This window comes from Nicotiana tomentosiformis, chromosome 3, assembly GCF_000390325.3.
Source record: "Nicotiana tomentosiformis chromosome 3, ASM39032v3, whole genome shotgun sequence".
Taxonomy (NCBI): Eukaryota; Viridiplantae; Streptophyta; class Magnoliopsida; order Solanales; family Solanaceae; genus Nicotiana; species Nicotiana tomentosiformis.
The window spans coordinates 83,301,941-83,323,064 of record NC_090814.1 but is presented as its reverse complement, the minus strand read 5'-3'; the positions used below and the strand labels follow the sequence as shown (position 1 = coordinate 83,323,064).

At 38.1% G+C, this 21,124-nt stretch overlaps 1 protein-coding gene across 1 annotated transcript; it reads left to right on the top strand.

The window, feature by feature from the left end:
- Positions 1-483: 483 nt before the first annotated feature.
- Positions 484-1,357, top strand: LOC104113504 (heavy metal-associated isoprenylated plant protein 39-like). The gene is made up of 3 exons (XM_009623684.4): positions 484-629; positions 741-822; positions 903-1,357. Exons 1-3 carry the CDS (start codon positions 621-623, stop codon positions 1,148-1,150), a joined length of 339 nt encoding a protein of 112 aa, XP_009621979.1. The 5' UTR covers positions 484-620; the 3' UTR covers positions 1,151-1,357.
- The last annotated feature ends 19,767 nt before the right edge of the window (positions 1,358-21,124 follow it).

The window sequence follows — 21,124 nt, the reverse complement described above, 5'->3', positions numbered from 1 at the left end:
CTACTACCTCTGTTCCACTTTATGTGAACCTATTTCCTTTTTGGTCTGTTTAAAAAAGAATGACCTCTTTCTAAATTTGGAAACAATTTTGTTTAAACTTACAATTCTACCCTTAATTAGAAACTTTTATAACCACACAAATACTCTGGACCCATTTTTGACTTGTTTAGGACCACAAATTTTAAAAGTCTTCATTTTTTCTTAAATTCCGTGCCGAGTCAAACATGTTCACATAAATTGAAACGGAGGGAGTATTATTTTCTTTTTATACAAAAAATATTCAAAAACAAATTTACTTATGAAAGATCATCTGTGAAATGAGAGTAATTAATACAATGTTCCTTGAAAAAAGTTGGAGTTAAAACATTTAATATCAGGGGCCATATTATGAGAAACAAACAAATTAGAGGACCTAATAGCTAAAACTATATGCAATCTGCCTAGATTTCCACTCAAATACGTCATATATGCAACCTTTTGGGTAGGCATAATTGTACACAAACTTCTCCTTAGCCACATTTTGTCAATTCATTTTATTGCCCCCTATTTAACAAGGCCCCTTTTTCAAAAATTCTTCATTTTGGTCCAACAACTATCCTAGCAAACCCTTCATTCTCCAAATGGCTCAGGTACTGTATCAACATATTCTCTAATATTTTCGCTGTTCTTTTGTTCTTTCTCTTTTAGGGGTTTGTTATGTTAAAACTTTTATTTATATTTGTGTTTTCCTTATCAATCAGATGAAAGTGGTAATGAAGGTTCTTACCATGTCTGATGAAAAGACAAAGCAGAAATCCATAGAAGCTGCAGCTGATATTTTAGGTAATTGCTATTGGATCTAGTTTTAGTCATAAGAAAAGTTGAATCAGATTTGTACTTTTTACTAATAAAATGAAGTGCAGGGGTAGATTCAATAGCAGCAGATCTAAAGGAACAGAAACTAACAGTGATAGGAGAAATGGATGCAGTGGCAGTGGTGAAGAAGTTGAAAAAGGCAGTGGGTAAAGTTGATATAATATCAGTAGGGCCAGCTAAGGAAGAGAAGAAAGAGGAAAAGAAAGAAGAGAAAAAAGAGGAAAAGAAAGAGGAAAAGAAGGAAGAAAAGAAAGAGGAAAAGAAAGAAGAGAAGAAAGAAGAGCCGCAGAAGTGACTTATTATTATCCTCAAATTAAAAGAGAATATCTCCATTTGTTAGACAATCCAAACAACCATAAAATCATTCAAAGCTTTTTGTTATAACAAGGTGATAAAGAAGCTTTGGGTCTTCAAAAATTGTTAATTGTATACGCAATTGCAAGTATGAATCGCTTCTTTGTCTCTTTAGACTAAATAAAATTTTGAGAAACTTTTGTCTTGATTCTTGCTGTTATTCCCTTTCCTTTCAACTTTTCTATTTTCTGTTTTATTTTATTTCAACTTCTTTGGTGGGGAGGAAAAAAAAAGGCGTTTAAGAATGAATATAACAATTATTTTTCTCCGTTTATTGGAGAAAATCATTATGCTGGCGTCCTACTTTACTTTGTGTGTGTGTGTGTGTGTGTTTTGGACAATTGTGGCATGTAACATCCCTTTCTGTGAATTCGATATCACGTAGTATATGACTTATACGAAATGGATTTTGTTTTTCTCATCCAATGGCTTGAATGTGACATTTCGATATTAAGTTTGAGGCCATTCCTACATATTAATATATTATCTGCACTTGGTTTTTAAACATTAGTTCTTTGCACATCCCTTAAAAAAATATACCTCTTATTTAGTGAATGACTTCAGTCACCAGAGTATTTCCTTAATTACCTTTCATTTCTTTTTTAAATGTCTCATTTAACTAACACTCTACTAATTAAAATTGTAAAGGTTGAATTAAAAAAAGATAATAAATTACTTCTTGTTCTTTTAAATCATTATAATATACTAAAACAAATTCAATTAGGACAATTAATATTTAGAATTGAAGGGCGTAACACTATTTAAGCTTCCTATGCATGGGGTTTCCAAAAGGTTAATCCAGATTAATTTTCAGTCATTCCGTGCATGAATGTGTACCAAATCCACTCGTTACATTTTTCTTTCTTGTCGGCCCTTTTGATTTTTGAAAAGAAAAATTTAGCACCTTCTTTTATTAATACGCGACAGAAACTGTGTACTTGCGTAACGATGACTCATACTTTGAATCATATTAATTGGTTTATAGACTTAATAGATTTGAAAAATAATTTAAAATGAGTAATTGATGCTAAAGGTAAAATAGGAAACATAAATTATTTTTCTCTTGATATGTGAAAGTAAACAAGTAAAAATAAAAATTTATTTTTAAAATAGTTAACAAATACAAGTGAACGGAGGGAGTAGCATTTTAAGAGGTCTTAGGATAATAATTTGGAAAATGAAATAGTTAATGATAAGGATAAAATAGGGGAAAGAATTGATTTTCTCTTTATTTGCTAAAATTAACAAGTAAAAATAATAACATACTCCATCCGTTCACTTTTACTTGACATGTATACTAAAAATATATTTTTATTTTTACTTGTCACTTTACGCATATCAAGAGAAGATAAATTTTTTTTTTCTTGTTATACCCATAGTATATATTACTCATTTAAAATTATTTTCTCAAATCCAATAAAACATGCATCAATTAATATGTGTATCATGATAAATTATGCACTTCATTTATTATTTCTTAAGGGACGTGAAAAGTCAAAACATGCCAAATAAAAATAAACAGAGGGAATATTTTTTATATAGTGAACAAGTAAAAATGAAACTAGAATATATATACATGTTGGTATCAGTAATCAAGAGCAGCTCTAAATTAATTGCCAAACCTACTCAACCAATTAAAATGTTCGTCCATCCAAACTTTAAAAATAGTGGAGACCTAAAGTGGAAATTATGACTCAAAAACTATCATCTAGCTAGTTAGTTCTGCCAAGTGCCAACTAAGTGATCATGAACCCTGAGGTAGAAATAGGCAGTAACGGTTCACGTGAATTCTATATTTTTTTGCTTAAATTTTATAAATGTATTAATAAATTTATTAGATATTTATAAATATTTAACTATGAATTCAGTTATTATTATTTATATCAACTTAAGAATATTATAGGAATTTATAAATAAATTCGAATCTGACTAGGCACAAACCTAAGGAAAAGGGATTACGGACCTCAATTTTCCTTTGCAAAAATAAAAAAAAAACAGAAAGACGCATATAGTAGATTCCACCATCCTCTATTAAAAAGTAGAAAACAATATCAGTACCCCACGCCCATAAATCCACCTAGCATGCAAGTTGCAACCATGAAAGAAAAGAATTTATGCCGAACAACATACGCTTCTATTTGTTCGGTTTTGAAATTTCGATCTCATGCCCTACAAAATTTCATTCAAACACCTCAACTCGTACAAAATAATTCTTTTAAACCCTTTTTACCTCGCGTGCTCTTCAAACACACACGTAGATAACACGTCAATGTCCAGTCAGGGGCGGCTCTAAGACTTTGGATAGTGAGGCCATTGCCTTAGGCCCCCAAATTTTGAAGACCCCCAAATTTATTTTAAATTCTTATTATTATTACTATTATGTATTATATAATTTATATAAATAATTAGAATAAAAAAAATGTTACAGTACATTTTTTATTACTTGATTGAGGTTATTTTATACAATAAATTTATAAATTATGATAATTTTCTTTCCTCATTAATTAGTATATTTGACAAGAGTGGGTTGCTCTAGTGGTGAGCACCCTCCACTTCCAACCAAGAGGTTGTGAGTTCGAGTCACCCCAAGAGCAAGGTGGGGAGTTCTTGGAGGGAGGGAGTCGAGGGTCTATCGGAAACAACCTCTCTACTCCAGGGTAGGGATAAGGTCTGCGTACAAACTACTCTCCCCAGATCCCACTATTGAGATTATACTGGGATTAAGGGCCTCCGAATATGATTTCACTTTAGGCCCCGAGATTTGTTGAGCCGCCCCTGTGTCCAGCTCAAATTCTCTATGCCATATCATATTTTTTACTTTATTTCAAAATTTTCACTATTCAATTTCACTCAATATTTTCTCCGCCATCTATTCGTCCCTTCTCCCACCCCAAATGGAAAATTCTCAAGATGTATAGCCCCAAATACACCCAACAATCATTTTTCGAAAGCTCACAAATAAATAAAAATCATTCCAAAAATCCTTGCTAATTGCACCCCACTCATTAAAAAAAACACTCTTGGGAACCATGCAATTCCTACTCTTCAGTAGATACATCGATCATATTGATGATGATTCTAAGATATTGCTTCAACAAGAAGACACATATGCTTTTGAGCATTTTAACGATAAAAAATTATTTAAAAAAGAGAAAACTCATGTTTATTTGGGTCTCCACCTTCTCATGTCTCCATTAAATCTTGGAACACAACTCTTTTAGGTATCGAAGCAATGGATCTACGAGAAGTTTGAAATAGGAGCAGGAAATCTTCCTGTTATTGCTCCGTCTAACAATTGCTATTGCATGTATCTTGAGACCGAAGAGTATAGGAAGATGTGAGGGTGGGGCAGAAGAGTATGGGGTGAAGAAGAGTACAAACGAGGGAATTCACGATGGTGGGAGAAGAGTGCGGGGAAGGGAATGGGAAAGTTTCCTTAGCAATTATTTTTAAGTTTCTTTTCTTTTTATCTTTATTTTAATCTTTTTAAAATTAAATTCATTGTTTTCACTTGCTTTATATGCGTACATCTTACACATTTCGTCCAACTCAGCCGGCTTAGCGCCGCATAAGCTTGGTCAATGATCAGAGGAATTTAAAAAAGTTATTTTGAACGAGTTGAGATGCCTGAATGAAAATTCGTAAGATATAAGGGCCGGGATCCCAAAACAGAACAAGTAGAGGTGTATATTAGGCTATTCTGCTTTAAAGGAGGGTAAAAGATGAGACAAAAATATAACCTACAAATAATGTTCTTTGCACTTTTTAAAAATTGTTTAAGGGTGCCGAATGCCGATGAGCTTTTTGTGCAACTTGATTGAAAATATCCCCTAAAAATGTTCTCAAATCAAGTTATTGCAGTTCTCAATTTTTTCGGTGTCTAACAATTGCGTGCAAGTCAAAAGTTGCATGTCTTTCATTGTTAATAATAACTAATTTTAGGGTACGTGTTTTGCGTATCAACCATATATATCAATTAATATACTTTTTTTTTTAAATGCAAGTATTATTGTATAGTGTACATGTGTTATAAAATAAAAATTAAAAAAAATATAAGCTCCTAAAAATAATGAATGTCGATCTATTTAACTAGCAAAATAAAGAAAAAGATCATGCCCCATAGAAGTCGTCTGATGTCTTATTGTGATTCTTGAGGAGATATGTGGGATTCTCTTACGAATATAATATTATTGTTATTTATATGACAAACAAAAAGTAATATATACATAAATACTTTTATCGTAATTCTTTAAAGATTTATTAAATAAGACATAAAAATAAAATCTATTGGTCTTTTTTAGATTTGAAAATGAAGAGGTTGGTCGCATAACTCTTAGAAAAAAAATTAGTAAATAATAATGTAAAGTCTAAAAGTAACTAATATTGAATTAATATTTTACAATAAATAACTAAATATTAAAAAATAGAAGAGGTTTATCATTTGTTAGAATGAACGCAAAAAATAAAGAGAAAGGTAATATAGTTCATCTATATAGGTCAAACATAACATCTAAGAGATTACAGTTATGTTATATTATTCAAATAAGAAAATAATTTATATAAAATAATTGTAATAAAAAAATTTAATATGGTCATGTTGAGCATGGTAAAATATGAAATTGAGAGATTTTATTGTTTTTCCTTGTCACAATTATTTCGTTATTGTAATTTGTAGAACTTGAAACCAACACCAAAATTCAAGAGCTACTACCTTCATTAACTAAAACCTTGTTATCTCTCAACCAACCTACGTCACATGTTTATGTGATCAGAATTGTAGCTGTAAATTAAATTAGTTACTTATGTATTATTATGTAAAGACTGATTTATTTATTCCAAGAGAAAGCATTGAAATAGAATGTGGAATTATAAGTCTATTAAATTTCTGCAATCAATTTTTTATATTTTACAAGTGATATTAATATTTTTTTTGGTAATTAGTGAGATTAATAGTTAATTCTACTATCAGTATATAATAGAAAATTTAATCAATTTAAAGTATATATCGTAGGACTTAATATTTCTAATAAGGAAGAAATCAGTAAAATATTACTCCATTAATTTCAAATTAGGAAAAAAATAGTTTTAGTGATATTGTCTAATGTAAAATCTATTTTTAAAGAATAAAAATCGATCAACAATTAATTTTAATGACTTCTTGATTTTATAATTTTTGTATGTGTATCAATTCTAAACCTATATCTGATGTGGGGGTTAAAGCATCTTCATAAAAAAATACTTGCTTGAAGATGATGCAAAGGTAACATTCTTCTTTAGTGAAATTTTGAGTTTTGAAGGTTATTACGAAAAAATTAGGTATAGTATTCTAAATCTGTTATAAAATAATAAAAGAAGAAGAAGAGTATTGCTCAGAAAAGTAGGGAAATAAAATTCTTATTCATTTGAGATGAATTACAATGGAATAGAACCCCTCTATTTATAGTGAAAAGTGACTTAGCCACAAAGTAACAAACCCTAAATCAATCTAAAATATAGACATCCACCTTAAATACAACTCTATTTATAACAAATTCTCTATGTTAAGGTAACTAAATCTTCCACCCAAAGATATTTGAAGTAACTATCTATGTTACATGTATTTGTATGTGCTTAGGATTCCTAAATATTAGGACTTTTTACATAGTCAAATAGTTAATTAATTTTAAAATACTAAATATTAGGAAGATAATTTAATTATAATTTTGTCCAATAGAAAATTTATTTTTAAAGGGTAAAAAAGGCAAACGATATTTCGCTAAGAGGGTTCGTGCTTTTAATATAGTATAGATTAATTTCGCCCATCACACTAAAAAGAAATGCATTGTTATCTCTGTTTCTCTTTTATTCGGAAACACAAAAAGAAGTGAAGAGGTTCAAGGCATTTAACCCAAAAGGTCAATTGTGTTATAAATATATTATATTATGGATGTTCATTTAGTACTCACTGTTATATGGGACTCTGCCGTAAATATATTTATCTATTTAGTATTCTATTGGAAATAAGTCTCCTGAAAAAGCTTATCATTTCGGTACTCCGTTGTGGATAAATATTACCTTCGACAGAAAATTATCTATATCTGGTACTATAACAGTTTACAAGAAGCTTGCAGTAGGAGCTTACAAGTAGCTTACACAGCAACTTGCAGTAGCAGCTTACATAATAACTTGTAGTACTGTCACGACCCAAAACTTAGCCTGTCGTGATGGCGCCTAATGTGGTACTAGGCAAGCCGATACTTCAAAATACTTCCAATACTTTTAAATGAAAATAAAAATAACACAGGTTTAAATCATCAAAACTCTCAAAAATTGGATAGAAAGTCAAGACCCAATACAGAAATCCCCAATATCGGGGTGTCACTGAGTACATGAGCGTCTATACAACACAAGTCTAGAATATAATGTCTATGAAAGACTAAAACTAAATGCATAAAGCGGAAAGATAGGGAAGGAGAGACAAGGTCTGCGAACGCCGGGCAGCTACCTTGAAATCTCCAAACAATCAAGCTGCGCAGATAATCAACACCCACTGTGACCAGAAGCACCTGGATCTGCACATGAAGTGCATGGTGTAGCGTGAGTACAACCAACTCAGTAAGTAACAAGACTAAATAATGGACTGAAAGTAGTGACGAGCTTCACAGATATAGCTCAATTACACAAATTACAACATAGAAAGATAGGCAATTAAGGCCAAAACAATTAATTCATGTCAAGTTCAATTGAAACTGGATATAATATCTCTCAAAAATTTCATGACAATGATATATGCCAGCTGAAGTACAATAGTAATGAAATCAAGTGCAAAATCTCAGAGCAGCAGTCACTCAGTCCTCCCATGCACTCCAACCTCACAGTCACTCATTCCTCACAATTTCAGTTTCCTCTCAATCGCTCGTCACTCGTCACTCGACACTCACACTCAGTAGGTACCTGTGCTCACTGGGGGTGTCTACCGGAGGGGCTCCTTCAGCCCAAGTGCTGTAACAAACCAGTCATGGTATAAATCAACAAAACATGCTACGGTGTGCAACCTGATCCCATAAATATCCTCACAATTAGGCCCTCGGCCTCACTTAGTCATCAATCTCTCCAGTCTCTCGGGCGCTCAATAATCATGATAATCAGCCCAAACAACAATGATATAATGTATCAATAATGAACGATAGAGACTGAGATGTAATATACAAGTAAAACTGTGACTGAGTACAGAACAATAATTTAACTGATAATTTAACATGTACACGACCTCTGTGGGTCCCTACAGTGCCAACACATAGTCTAAACATGATTTCTAACATGGTTTGACGTTCAATTTCTATAATACATAGGGAATATACGGATAATAATAGATTATTCAACTACACAGTTTCTAGGAAATGACCAAGTCACTATTCCTACGGTGCACGCCAACACGCCCGTCACCTAGCATGTGCGTCACCTCAAAACCAATCACATGATACATAATACGGGATTTCATACCCTCTGGACCATATTTAGAACTGTTACTTACTTCAAACCGTGCAAATCCCTACTCCAACACGCTCTTGCCTCATGAATCAGCCTCCAAATGCCTCGAATCTAGCCACAAATAGTTCGATACAATCAACAAGAGCTAAAGGATTTAATTCCATAAGAAAAACACTAAGTTATTAATCAAAAGTCAAAAGTCGACTAAAAAACCGGCCCCCGGGCCCACGTCTCAAAATCTGATAAAAGTCATAAAAACCAAAAGATCATCCAACCACGAGTCCAACCATACCAAATTTACCAAAATCCAAAACTAAATCGCCACCCAAAATCCCAAATTAAACTCTCCAAATCCCTAGCCTCAAATTCCTAAATTTCACCTTAAATACTCACAAACTAGGTGGGAAATTCAATGGGAAAACAAGATTATTGTTTAAAATGAACATAAGGGACTTACCTCAAGAAACCTCCGAAAAGCCTCTCAAAAATAGCCTAATCCCGAGCTTGAAATGTTCAAAATAAAGAAAAATCGCGAACCCTTGAATTTAAATATTCTGCCCAGCCTTTTCGCTTATGCAGTCCATTTAGCCACTTCTGCGGTCCATTTAACCACTTTTGCGGTTGCAAATCCCGCTTATGCGGGTGCGCATCTGCGCAAGTTGTCCGCTTCTGCGGACCAGCCTCCCTAAGCTCTCTTCCACTTCTGTGATTCTCCACGCGCAAGTGCGTGTCCGCACCTGCGGAATTCTTTCCACACCTGCCAACCCCTCGCAGGTGCGATCACACCGGAGAACTCCCAGCTTCAGCAATGCACTAAGTCCCATTTTCGATCCGTTAACCATCCAAGATCAATCCGAGGCCCCCAGGACCTCAATCAAACATACCAACAAGTTCTAAAACATGATACGAACTTAGTCGAGCCCTAAAAGCACCTCAAACAACATCAAAAACACAAATGGCACCCCAATTCAAGCATATTGAAACTAAGAAAATTCTAACTTCTACAAACGACGCCGAAACCTATCAAATCACGTCCAATTGACCCCAAATTTTGCACGTAAGTCACAAATAACACCACGGACCTACTCCAACTCCAGAAACTACAATCCAAGCCCGATAACTACAAAGTCCACTCTCGGTCAAACTTCTAAATTTCTAATTTTTTCCATTTCAAGGCTAATTCAACTACAAACCTCCAAATTATTATCCGGACACGCTCCTAAGTCCAAAATCACCCAACGGAGCCAACAAAACTGCCAAAACACCATTTCGAAGTCGTTTACTCTTAAGTCAACATCCGTTCAACCTTTTCAACTTAAGCTTCCAACCTTGAGACTAAGTGTCTCAATTCATTCCAAATCCTCTCCGGACCCGAACGAACTACCCCGACAAGTCACATAACAGTTTTAAAGCACAAAATGAGCAGTAAATGGGGGAACATGGCTACAACTCTCAAAACGACCTGCCAGGTCGTTACGTCCTCCCCCTCTTAAACAAATGTTCATCCTCGAACGGGTCTAGAAACGTACCTGGAGACTCAAATAGGCATGGATATCTGCTCCTCATATCTCGCTCGATCTCCCAAGTAGCCTTCTCAATTGGCTGACCTCTCCACTACACCTTCACTAAAGCTATGTTATTTGACCTCAACTTTCGAACTTGCCGATCCAAAATGGCCACCGGCTCCACATCATAAGCCAAATCACCATCCAACTGAACCGTGCTGAAATCCAAAACATGAGACGGATCGTCGGCATACTTCCAGGGCATGGAAACATGAAATACTAGATGTACACTCGACAAACTAGGTGGCAAGGCAAGCTTGTAAGCCACCTCTCAAATCCTCTAAAGTACCTCAAACGACCCAATATACCGAGGGCTCAACTTGCCCTTCTTCCCGAACCTCATAACACCCTTCATGGGTGAAACCTTGAGCAGTACCTTCTCCCCAACCATGAAAGCAACATCACGAACTTTTCTATCGGCGTAACTCTTCTGTCTGGACTGCGCCGTGCGAAGCCGATCCTGAATCAATTTAACCTTGTCCAAAGTATTCTGAACCAAGTCAGGACCCAATAGCCTAGACTCCCTAGGCTCAAACTAACCCACCGGAGATCGACATCGTCTTCCATACAAAGCCTCATATGGAGCCATATGAATGCTCGACTGGTAGATATTGTTGTAAGCAAACTCCATGAGCAGCAGAAACTAATCCCAAGAACCCCCGAAATCAATGACACAAGCGCGTAGCATGTACTCTAATATCTGAATAGCGCACTCAGACTGTTCGTCCGTCTGAGGGTGAAATGCCGTACTCAACTCAACCTGGGTGCCCAACTCTCACTGCACGACTCTCCAAAACTTCGATGTAAACCGTGCCCCGATCTGAAATGATGGACACTGGCACACCATGAAGGCAAACAATCTCGCGGATGTAAATCTCAGACAACCGCTCTGAAGAATAAGTAGTCCCAACTGGAATGAAGTGCGCGGACTTGGTCAGCCAATCCACAATCATCCAAATAGCATCGAACTTCCTCGAAGTCTGTGGGAGCCCAACTACAAAATCCATGGTGATCCGCTCCCATTTCCACTCTGGAATCTCTAGCCTCTGAAGCTATCCACCCGGTCTCTGATGCTCATACTTTACCTACTGATAGTTAAGGTACCGAGCTATAAACCCCACTCTATCCTTCTTCATTCTCCTCCACCAATAATGTTGCCTCAAGTCCTAGTACATCTTCGCAACACCTAGATGAATGGAATACCGCGAACTGTGGGCCTCCTCAAGAATCAACTCACATAGTCCATCTACATTAGGCACACAAATATGACCCTGCATCCTCAACACCCCATCATTCCCAATAGTAACATCTTTGGCATCATCGTGCTGAACCGTGTCCTTAAGGATAAGCAAATGAGGATCATCATACTGGCGCTCTCTGATGCGATCATATAAGGAAGACCGAGAAACCACACAAGCTAGAACCCGACTGGGCTCCGAAACATCTAATCTGACGAACTGGTTGGCCAAGGCCTGAACATCAACTGCAAGAGGTCTTTCACCAACAGGAATGAATGCAAGGCTACCCATACTCACCGCCTTTCTACTCAAGGCATCGACCACCACATTAGCCTTCCCGGGATGATACATAATGGTGATATCATAGTCCTTTAGCAGCTCCAACCATCTCCGCCGCCTCAAATTTAGATCCTTTTTGTTTGAACAAGTGATGAAGGCTCCGATGATCCGTAAATACCTCACAAGACACACCATAGAGATATTACCTCCAAATCTTCAATGTATGAACGATAGTAGCCAACTCCAAATCATGAACAAGGTAGTTCTTCTCATGGGGCTTCAATTGACGCGAAGCATAAGCAATCACTCTACCTCCATGCATCAAGACACACCCAATACCGATCCGAGAAGTATCACAATACACTGTATAAGAGCCTGAAACTGAAGGCAAAACTAGAACTGGAGTTGTGGTCAAGGCAGTCTTGAGCTTCTGAAAGCTCTCCTCACACTCATCCGACCACCTGAAAGGAGAACCCTTCTAGGTTAATTTGGTCAAAAGCGATGCAATAGATGAGAAACCTTCCAAGAAACAACGATAATAACCGGCCAAGCCGAGAAAGCTCCAAATCTCAGTAGCTGAGGACAGTCTGGGCCAACTCTGAACCGCCTCAATATTCTTTGGATCCACCTGAATCCCCTCACTAGACACCACGTGCCCCAAGAACGCCACCGAACTAAGCCAAAACTCATACTTGGAGAACTTGGCATAAAGCTTCCCATCCCTCAATCGCTGCAACACAATCCTCAAATGCTGGGCATGCTCCCCTGGCTACGAGAGTACACCAGGATATCATCAATGAATACTATGACAAACGAGTTGAGATAAGGCTGAAATACACTGTTCATCAGATGTATGAATGATGCTGGGGCGTTGGTTAGACCAAAAGACATCACATGGAACTCATAATGACCATAGCGGGTCCTGAATGCCGTCTTTAGAATATCCGAGTCTCGAATCTTCAACTGGTGATACCCAGACCTCAAATCAATCTTAGAGAACACCTTCGCTCCCTGAAGCTTGTCAAATAGATCATCAATGCACGGCAAAGGATACTTGTTCTTGATTGTAACTTTGTTCAACTGACTATAATCGATGCACATCCGCATAGTACCATACTTCTTCTTCACAAACAGAACCGGTGCACCCCAAGGCGACATACTTGGTCTGATAAACCCAATATCAAAAAGTTCCTGAAGCTGCTCCTTCAATTCCTTCAACTCAGCTAGTGCCATACGATACGGTGGAATAGAAATGGGATGAGTGCCCGGCACCAAGTCAATACCAAAGTCAATATCCCTATCGGGTGGCATGCCAGGTAGGTCTTCAGGAAATACATCCGAAAAATCTCGCACCACCGGAACAGAATCAATAGTAGGAGTATCAGCACCAACATCCATCACAAAGGCTAAATAAGATAAACAACCTTCCCAACCATCCGTTGGGCCTTAAAATATGAAATCACTCTGCTGGGAACATAGTCTAGAGAACCTCTCTACTCAATCCTTGGCAACCCCAGCATCGCAAACGTCATGGTCTTAGCGTGATAATCCAGAACAACATGAAATGGAGATAACCAATCCATACCCAAGATCACATCGAAATCAACCATACTAAGCAATAAGAGATCAACTCTAGTCTCTAATTCCCTAATAGTCCCTACACATGATAGATATACATGGTCCACAACAATAGTATCGCCCACTGGTGTAGATACATGAATAGATAAAACTAAGGACTCATGGGGCATATCCAGATAATGAGCAAAATACAATGATACATACGAATAAGTGGAACCAGGGTCAAATAATACAGAGGCATCCCTGTGACATACTGAGACAATACATGTGATCACTGCATCTGAAGCAACACCATCTGGTCTGGAAGGAATAGCATAGAATCAAGCCTGACCGCCACCTGATCGGCCTCCCCCCTCTTGGTAAATCTCTAGCTTCCTGGGGCCCACTCGAGCTGGCTGGATGGGTGGTAAAGTAACTGGTGTGGAGGTCGCAGCCTCACTCCTCTGCTGCACTGGACCTCCCGGGCGATGAGGACATTGTCTCCACAAATGCCCAAACTTCCCTCACTCGAAGCAACTCCACGTAAGTGGAGGTGGTGGGCACTGAATCGGGCCTCGAGTACCCGAGTAACTGCTAGAAGGGCCTGGCATAGATGAACCCTGTACTGATGGAGCACGGGACGAACTTTAAGCTGGAAGGGCACTAAGAGATGACTGACTCTAATGAGCATTGTATGAAGCATGGCTGGATGATGCGCCACGGTGAGCTGGACGAGCCATCTGAGCGGGCCTATAAGGATGACCCCTGCTGTGATAGGACTGCCCCCAGAAGGAACACCATCGAAACCACCCAAACCTCGAGGCCTCTTGGACTCCCTCTCCTTACGCTCCTGACTACAGACCATCTCTATCTGTCGAGCAATATCAACCACCTCGTCGAAAGTAGCACCAGATACCCTCTCCCGAGTCATAAGGAACCGCAACTGATATGTGAGGCCATAAATGAAACTTCTAATCCTCTCCCTATATGTGGGAACCAATCAAACTGCGTGACAAGCCAACTAGGAAAACCTCATCTCGTACTCGGTCACGGACATGCCATCCAGACGTAGCTACTCAAACTATCCGCGCAACTCTTCCCTGTGAGACTATGGCATAAACTTCTCTAAGAAGAGAACAGAGAACTCATGCCATGTAGCTGGTGCTGCACCAACTGTCCTGCGCCTCTCGTAAGCCTCCCACCATCTGAAGGCATCCCCAGTAAACTAAAAAGTAGTGAATGAGACCCCACTGGTCTCCAGAATACCTGCCGTGTGAAGAATCCACTAGCACCTGTCCAAAAAGTCCTAGGCATCCTCAGATTCGGCCCTACTGAATGCTGGAGGCTGGAGCCTCCCAAATCTCTCTAGTTTCCTCTACTCATCATCATTCATAACGGGACCCACCTAGGCCTGAGCAGCTACAACCGACTGGGCTGGTAGTACCCCCGGTAGCTGAAGTCCCTGCACTACCTGCTCTGGAGTATGGATGATAGGGGTATGAGTACCTCCACGGCCTGAGAAGTGGTTGGTACGGCCTGAGCCGAAACCAGCTGAGCAAGGCCAGTGCAAACAGTCAATATCTGGGCCAAAGCCTCCTGAAGGCATGGAATCATAATGGGCACAACTGGTACCTGAGCTGGCCCCACCGGCTCAACCATATTTGGAACCTGCTCCTGAGCCGGAGCAACTGGTGGATCTACAGGTGCTTCTCTAGCTGCTGTACGAGCTGCACCTCTGCCCCTACCGCGGCCCCTACCGCAACCTCGGCCTCTCATGGCCCTAGCTAGTGGTACTGGTAGCTGTTCGTCATGTCCGGTAGCATGTGTCATCACCACCTGTGAGTATTAGCCTCGGATAATAATTCTATATTAGCTTCTCTTGAAGACTAACAAGACTTCCTAATTGAATTATCCCTAAAATAATTTAGAGATTTAGCACACCCGAATATGGCTACAAGTAGTTCATTTCTATCCCTAGGTAGAATCTATAAAGTGAGGGTTAACGCCTCAAGTTCTTGTTAATTAATCTTTTCCAACCCCGAATTATTTTTTCCAAAATTAATCCGAAGTGAATGGGCGAGTCCTAGGGTTAGCTAATCCCTTTGGAAACATTTAAGAACAAGAACAATTAAAGAAACATCAACTCGCTTCATAATAAATAAAAATCGTTCAATATATAAGCACAACAAGATATTTAATTCACACTTTAAATTTGAATATTTCCATAAACAAGATTCAAGTGTTGGAAATAAATACTACACACTTAGATATACAATACAAAGTAAGAAAATGAAGAAGTGAGCATAAAGGAGTAAGAAATTCTCAACCAAAAGCTTGAAATATTTAAGACCCAAGTGTGTGTGCAAGAACCCTAGCTTCCAAAACTTGTTCTCTCTAGTATATGGACTGAAAATAAGCCAAAGATCTTAGATATGATTGTCTGATTAAATCTCTCCCCAAAAATGAGCTAGGTCGTGTATTAAATGGTTTGGGGTAAAAATCGTAAAATTCCAGAACTGCCCAGTTTCTTCTTCGCGTTCGCGAACAATACTTCGCGTCCGCGAAGGTTTTATTTTTGCTTCTTTCGCGTTCGCGATATCTCCTTCGCGTTCGCGAAGGTTTGTCTCCTGCTTCATTGCGTTCGCGATTATACCTTCACGTTCGCGAAGGTTGGCTTCCTCCTTCTTCATGTTTGCGAAGGCTTGTTGTCCTGATGCTTCGCGTTCGCATCTAACCCTTCGCGTTCGCGAAGGGTAATTCACTGGGCAGATTTCCGTTGTCCATTTTAGCTTCTTTTTGACTTGTTTTCACTTGGTTTCTTCACCATCACTTCTAAATCACTGGATACCTGAAATATGCCAATAAACCTCAATAAATGCCTTAGTTTCTCAATAAAATCATACAAAAGTCTAAGTATCAAGAAGAGATAAGTGGGTAAAATACCAACTTAGTGAAATTTTGTGTTTTAAAGGTTATTATGAAAAAATTAGGTATAGTATTCTAAGTCTGTTATAAAACAATAAAAGAAGAAGAAGAGTATTGCTGAGAAAAGTAGGGAAATAGAATTTTTATTCATTTGAGATGAATTACAATGGAATAGAACCCCTCTATTTATAGTGAAAAGTGACTTAGACACAAAGTAACAAACCCTAAATCAATATAAAATATAGACATCCACCTTAAATACAACTCTATTTATAATAAAGTCTGTATGTTAAGGTAACTAAATCTTCCGCCCAAAGATATTCGAAGTAACTATCTATGTTACATGTATTTGTATGTGCTTAGGATTCCTAAATATTAGGACTTTTTACATAGTCAAATAGTTAATTAGTTTTAAAATACTAAATATTAGGAAGATAATTTAATTACAATTTTGTCCAATAGAAAATCTATTTTTAAAGGGTAAAAAAGGCAAACGGCATTTTGCTAAGAAGCTTCGTGCTTTTAATATAGTATAGATTAATTTCGCACATAACACTAAAAAGAAATGCATTGTTATCTCTGTTTCTCTTTTATTCGGAAACACAAAAAGAAGTGAAGAGGTTCAAGGCATTTAACCCAAAAGGTCAATTGTGTTATAAATATATTATATTATGGATGTTCATTTAGTACTCATTGTAAATAAGCTTCCTCAAGAAGCTTATTCCTATGGGACTCTACCGTAAATATATTTATCTATTTAGTACTCTATTGAAAATAAGTCTCCTGAAAAAGCTTATCATTTCGGTACTCCGTTGTGGATAAATATTACCTTCGACAGAAAATTATATATATCAGGTACAATAACAGCTTACAAGAAGCTTGCAGTAGGAGCTTACAAGTAGCTTACACAGCAACTTGCAGTAGCAGCTTACACAATAACTTATAGTAGTGTCACGACCCAAAACTTAGTCTGTCGTAATGGCGCCTAACATGGTATTAGGCAAGCCGACACTTCAAAATACTTCCAACACTTTTAAATGAAAATAAAAATAACACAGGTTTAAATCATCAAAACTCTCAAAAATTGGATAGAAAGTCAAGACCCAATACAGAAATCCCCAATATCGGGGTGTCACTGAGTACATGAGCATCTATACAACACAAGTCTAGATTATAATGTCTATGAAAGACTAAAACTAAATACATAAAGCGGAAAGATAGGGAAGGAGAGACAAGGTCTGCGAACGCCGGGCAGCTACCTTGAAATCTCCAAACAATCAAGCTGCGCAGATAATCAACACCCACTGTGACAAGAAGCACCTGGATCTGCACACGAAGTACATGGTGTAGCGTGAGTACAACCAACTCAGTAAGTAACAAGACTAAATATTGGACTGAAAGTAGTGACGAGCTTCACAGATATAGCTCAATTACACAAATCACAACATAGAAAGATAGGCATGCTTCAAATTCGACAATTAAGGCCAAAACAGTTAATTCATGTCAAGTTCAATTGAAACTGGATATAATATCTCTCAGAAATTTCATGACAATGATATATGCCAGCTGAAGTACAACAGTAATGAAATCAAGTGCAAAATCTCAGAGCAGCAGTCACTCAGTCCTCCCATGCACTCCAATCTCACAGTCACTCATTCCTCACAGTCTCTGTTTCCTCTCAATCGCTCGACACTCGTCACTCGACACTCACACTCAGTAGGTACCTGCGCTCACTGGGGGTGTGTATAGACTCCGGAGGGGCTCCTTCAGCCCAAGCGCTGTAACAAGTCAGTCATGGCATAAATTAACAAAACATGTTGCGGCGTGCAGCCCAATCCCATAAATATCCTTACAATTAGGCCCTCGGCCTCACTCAGTCATCAACCTCTCCAGTCTCTCGGGCTCTCAGTAATCATGATAATAAGCCCAAACAATAATGATATAATGTATCAATAATGAACGATAGAGACTGAGATGTAATATGCAAGTAAAACTGTGACTGAGTACAGAACAATAATTTAGCAGATAATTCAACATGTACACGACCTCTGTAGGTCCCTACAGTGCCAACACATAGTCTAAACATGATTTTTAACATAGTTTGCAGTTCAATTTCTATAACACATGGAGAATATACAGATAACAATAGATTATTCAACTACACAGTTCCTATGAATTGACTAAGTCACCATTCCTACGGTACACGCCAACACGCCCGTCACTTAGCATGTATCTCAACTTAAAACTAATCACATGACACATAATACAGGATTTCATACCTTGAGGACCATATTTAGAACTGTTACTTATCTCAAACCGTGCAAATCCCTACTCCAACATGCTCTTGCCTCGTGAATCGGCCTCCAAATGCCTCGAATCTAGCCACAAACAGTTTGATATAATCAACGCGATCTAAAGTATTTAATTCCATAAGAAAAACACTAAGTTATTAATCAAAAGTCAACAGTCAACTCAAAAGTCAGCCCCCGGGCCCACGTTTCGAAATCCAATAAAAGTCATAAAAACCGAAAGACCATCCAACCACGAGTCCAACCATTTCAAATTTACCAAAATCCAACACCAAATCTCCACCCAAAAACACAAATCAAACTCTCCAAATCCCCAGCCTCAAATTCCCAAATTCCACCTTAAATACACACAAACTAGTTGGGAAATTCAATAGGAAAACAAGATTATTGATTAAAAATGAACACAAGGGACTTACCTCAAGAATCACCTCGAAAGTCCTCTCAAAAATCGCCTAATCCTGAGCTTGAAATGTTCAAAATGAAGAAAAATCGCGAACCCTTGAATTTAAATGTTCTGCCCAGCCTTTCCGCTCATGCGATCCATTTTGCCGCTTCTGTGGCACCGCTTTTGCGGTCAACCATCCGCATCTTCGGAAGTCACTATGCCGACCAACCGTTTCTACTTTCACAAATCCCGCTTAGGCGGGTGCGCATCTGCGTAAGTTGTCCGCTTCTACGGACCAGCTTCCCCAAGCTCTCTTCCGCTTCTGCGATTCTCCACGCGCAGGTGCATGTCCGCACCTGCGAAATTCTTTTCGCACCTGCAATACACCTAAGGCCATACCAATTCTTGCGTCTACGCTGCTGCAGCCGCACTTGCTGCATTGCACCTGCGTCCAACCCCTCGCAGGTGCGATCACACCATAGAACTCCCAGCTTCAGCCATGCACTAAGTCCCATTTTTGATTCGTTAACCATCCGAAATCAATCTGAGGCCCCCGAGACCTCAATCAAACATACCAATAAGTCCTAAAACACGATACAAAGTTAGTCGAGCCCTCAAATCACCTCAAACAACATAAAAAACACGAATCCTACCCCAATTCAAGCATATTGAAACTAAGGAAATTCTAACTTATACAAACGACGCTGAAACCTATTAAATCACGTTCGATTGACCCCAAATTTTGCACATAAGTCACAAATGATACCACGGACCTACTCCAACTCCCGAAACTCCAATCCAAGCCCAGTAACCACAATGTCCACTCTCGGTCAAACTTCCAAATTTCCAATTTTTGCCATTTCAAGCCTAATTCAATAATGGACCTCCAAATCACAATCCGGACACACTCTTAAGTCCAAAATCACCCAACGGAGCCAAAGAAACCGTCAAAACTCTATTCCGAAGTCGTTTACTGATAAGTCAACATCCAGTTAACCTTTTCAACTTAAACTTCCAACTTTGAGACTAAATGTCTCAATTCATTTCAAAACCTCTCCGGACCCGAACCAACTACCCCGACAAGTCACATAACAGTTATAAAGCACAAAATGAGCAGTAAATGGGGGAATGGGGCTACAACTCTCAAAACGACCGGTCGGGTCATTACAAGTAGCAGCTTTGCAACAACTTCTTTCTTCTATAAATAGAGGAGATTTCAGTTTATTATGTTCTTCAGTTTGAAGTTGAATAATATATCAATCTCTCTCTATGCTTGTCTTTACTTTACAGTTTTTAGTTTATAACATGTTATCAGCATGAGACTTTGCCATCTCGAGAAAATACTTTGAAAGTATCAGAGATACAAAATTTCTTTTTCTAAATAAGGTCAAATCTTTCTAAACTTGAATTTGTAGCCCTTAATATAAGTTACATGTCTTGGGTGCTTGATGCTGAAATTCATCTTGATGCGAAGGGTCTGGCAGACACCATCAAGGATAAAAATTAGGCATCAAACCAAGACCGTGCCAAAGCAATGATATTACTACGCCATCACCTTGATGGGGGCTTGAAAATAAAATATCTTACTGTTAAAAATCAAGTTATACTGTGGAATAATTTGAAAGATAGATATGACCACCTGAAGATGCGTTCTTCCACAGGCACATTATGATTGGACTCATTTAAGTCTACAAGATTTTAAATCTATCAATGGGTATAATTCTTCTATGTTTAGAATTATTTCCCAATTGAAATTATGCGGTGATAACATTACTGATCATGATATGTTGGAGAAAACTTTCACCACTTTTCATGCCTCGAATATGCTCTTGTAGTAGCAAAATCAAGAGATGTGATTTAAAAAGTATTCTGAACTTATCTTACATCTTCTTGTAGCCGAGTAACATAATGAGCTATTAATAAAAAATCATGAAAGCCGACCTACCGGTTCTTGTTCATTCCCTGAAGTGAATGAGACGAACTTCCACCAAGCTAAGCATGGAAGAGGTCGTGGCCCCAGTCATGGTCATGGCCATGGTCGGGGATGAAACTCTAATCATGGTAATAATAATGCACCAAAGAACCCTCCTCACCACCAGCAATGGAAAAGGAAGGAACAAAAGCATGAAGTGGTGCAAGCAACAAATGTAAAAAATGCATGCTATAGATATGGAGGAAAAGGCCACT

What these genes read in the sequence shown, in the direction of transcription:
- LOC104113504 (XM_009623684.4), top strand. An exon ending in AGCTGCAGCTGATATTTTAG is followed by an intron (nt 823 to 902) that starts GTAATTGCTATT and finishes AATGAAGTGCAG; the next exon opens with GGGTAGATTCAATAGCAGCA.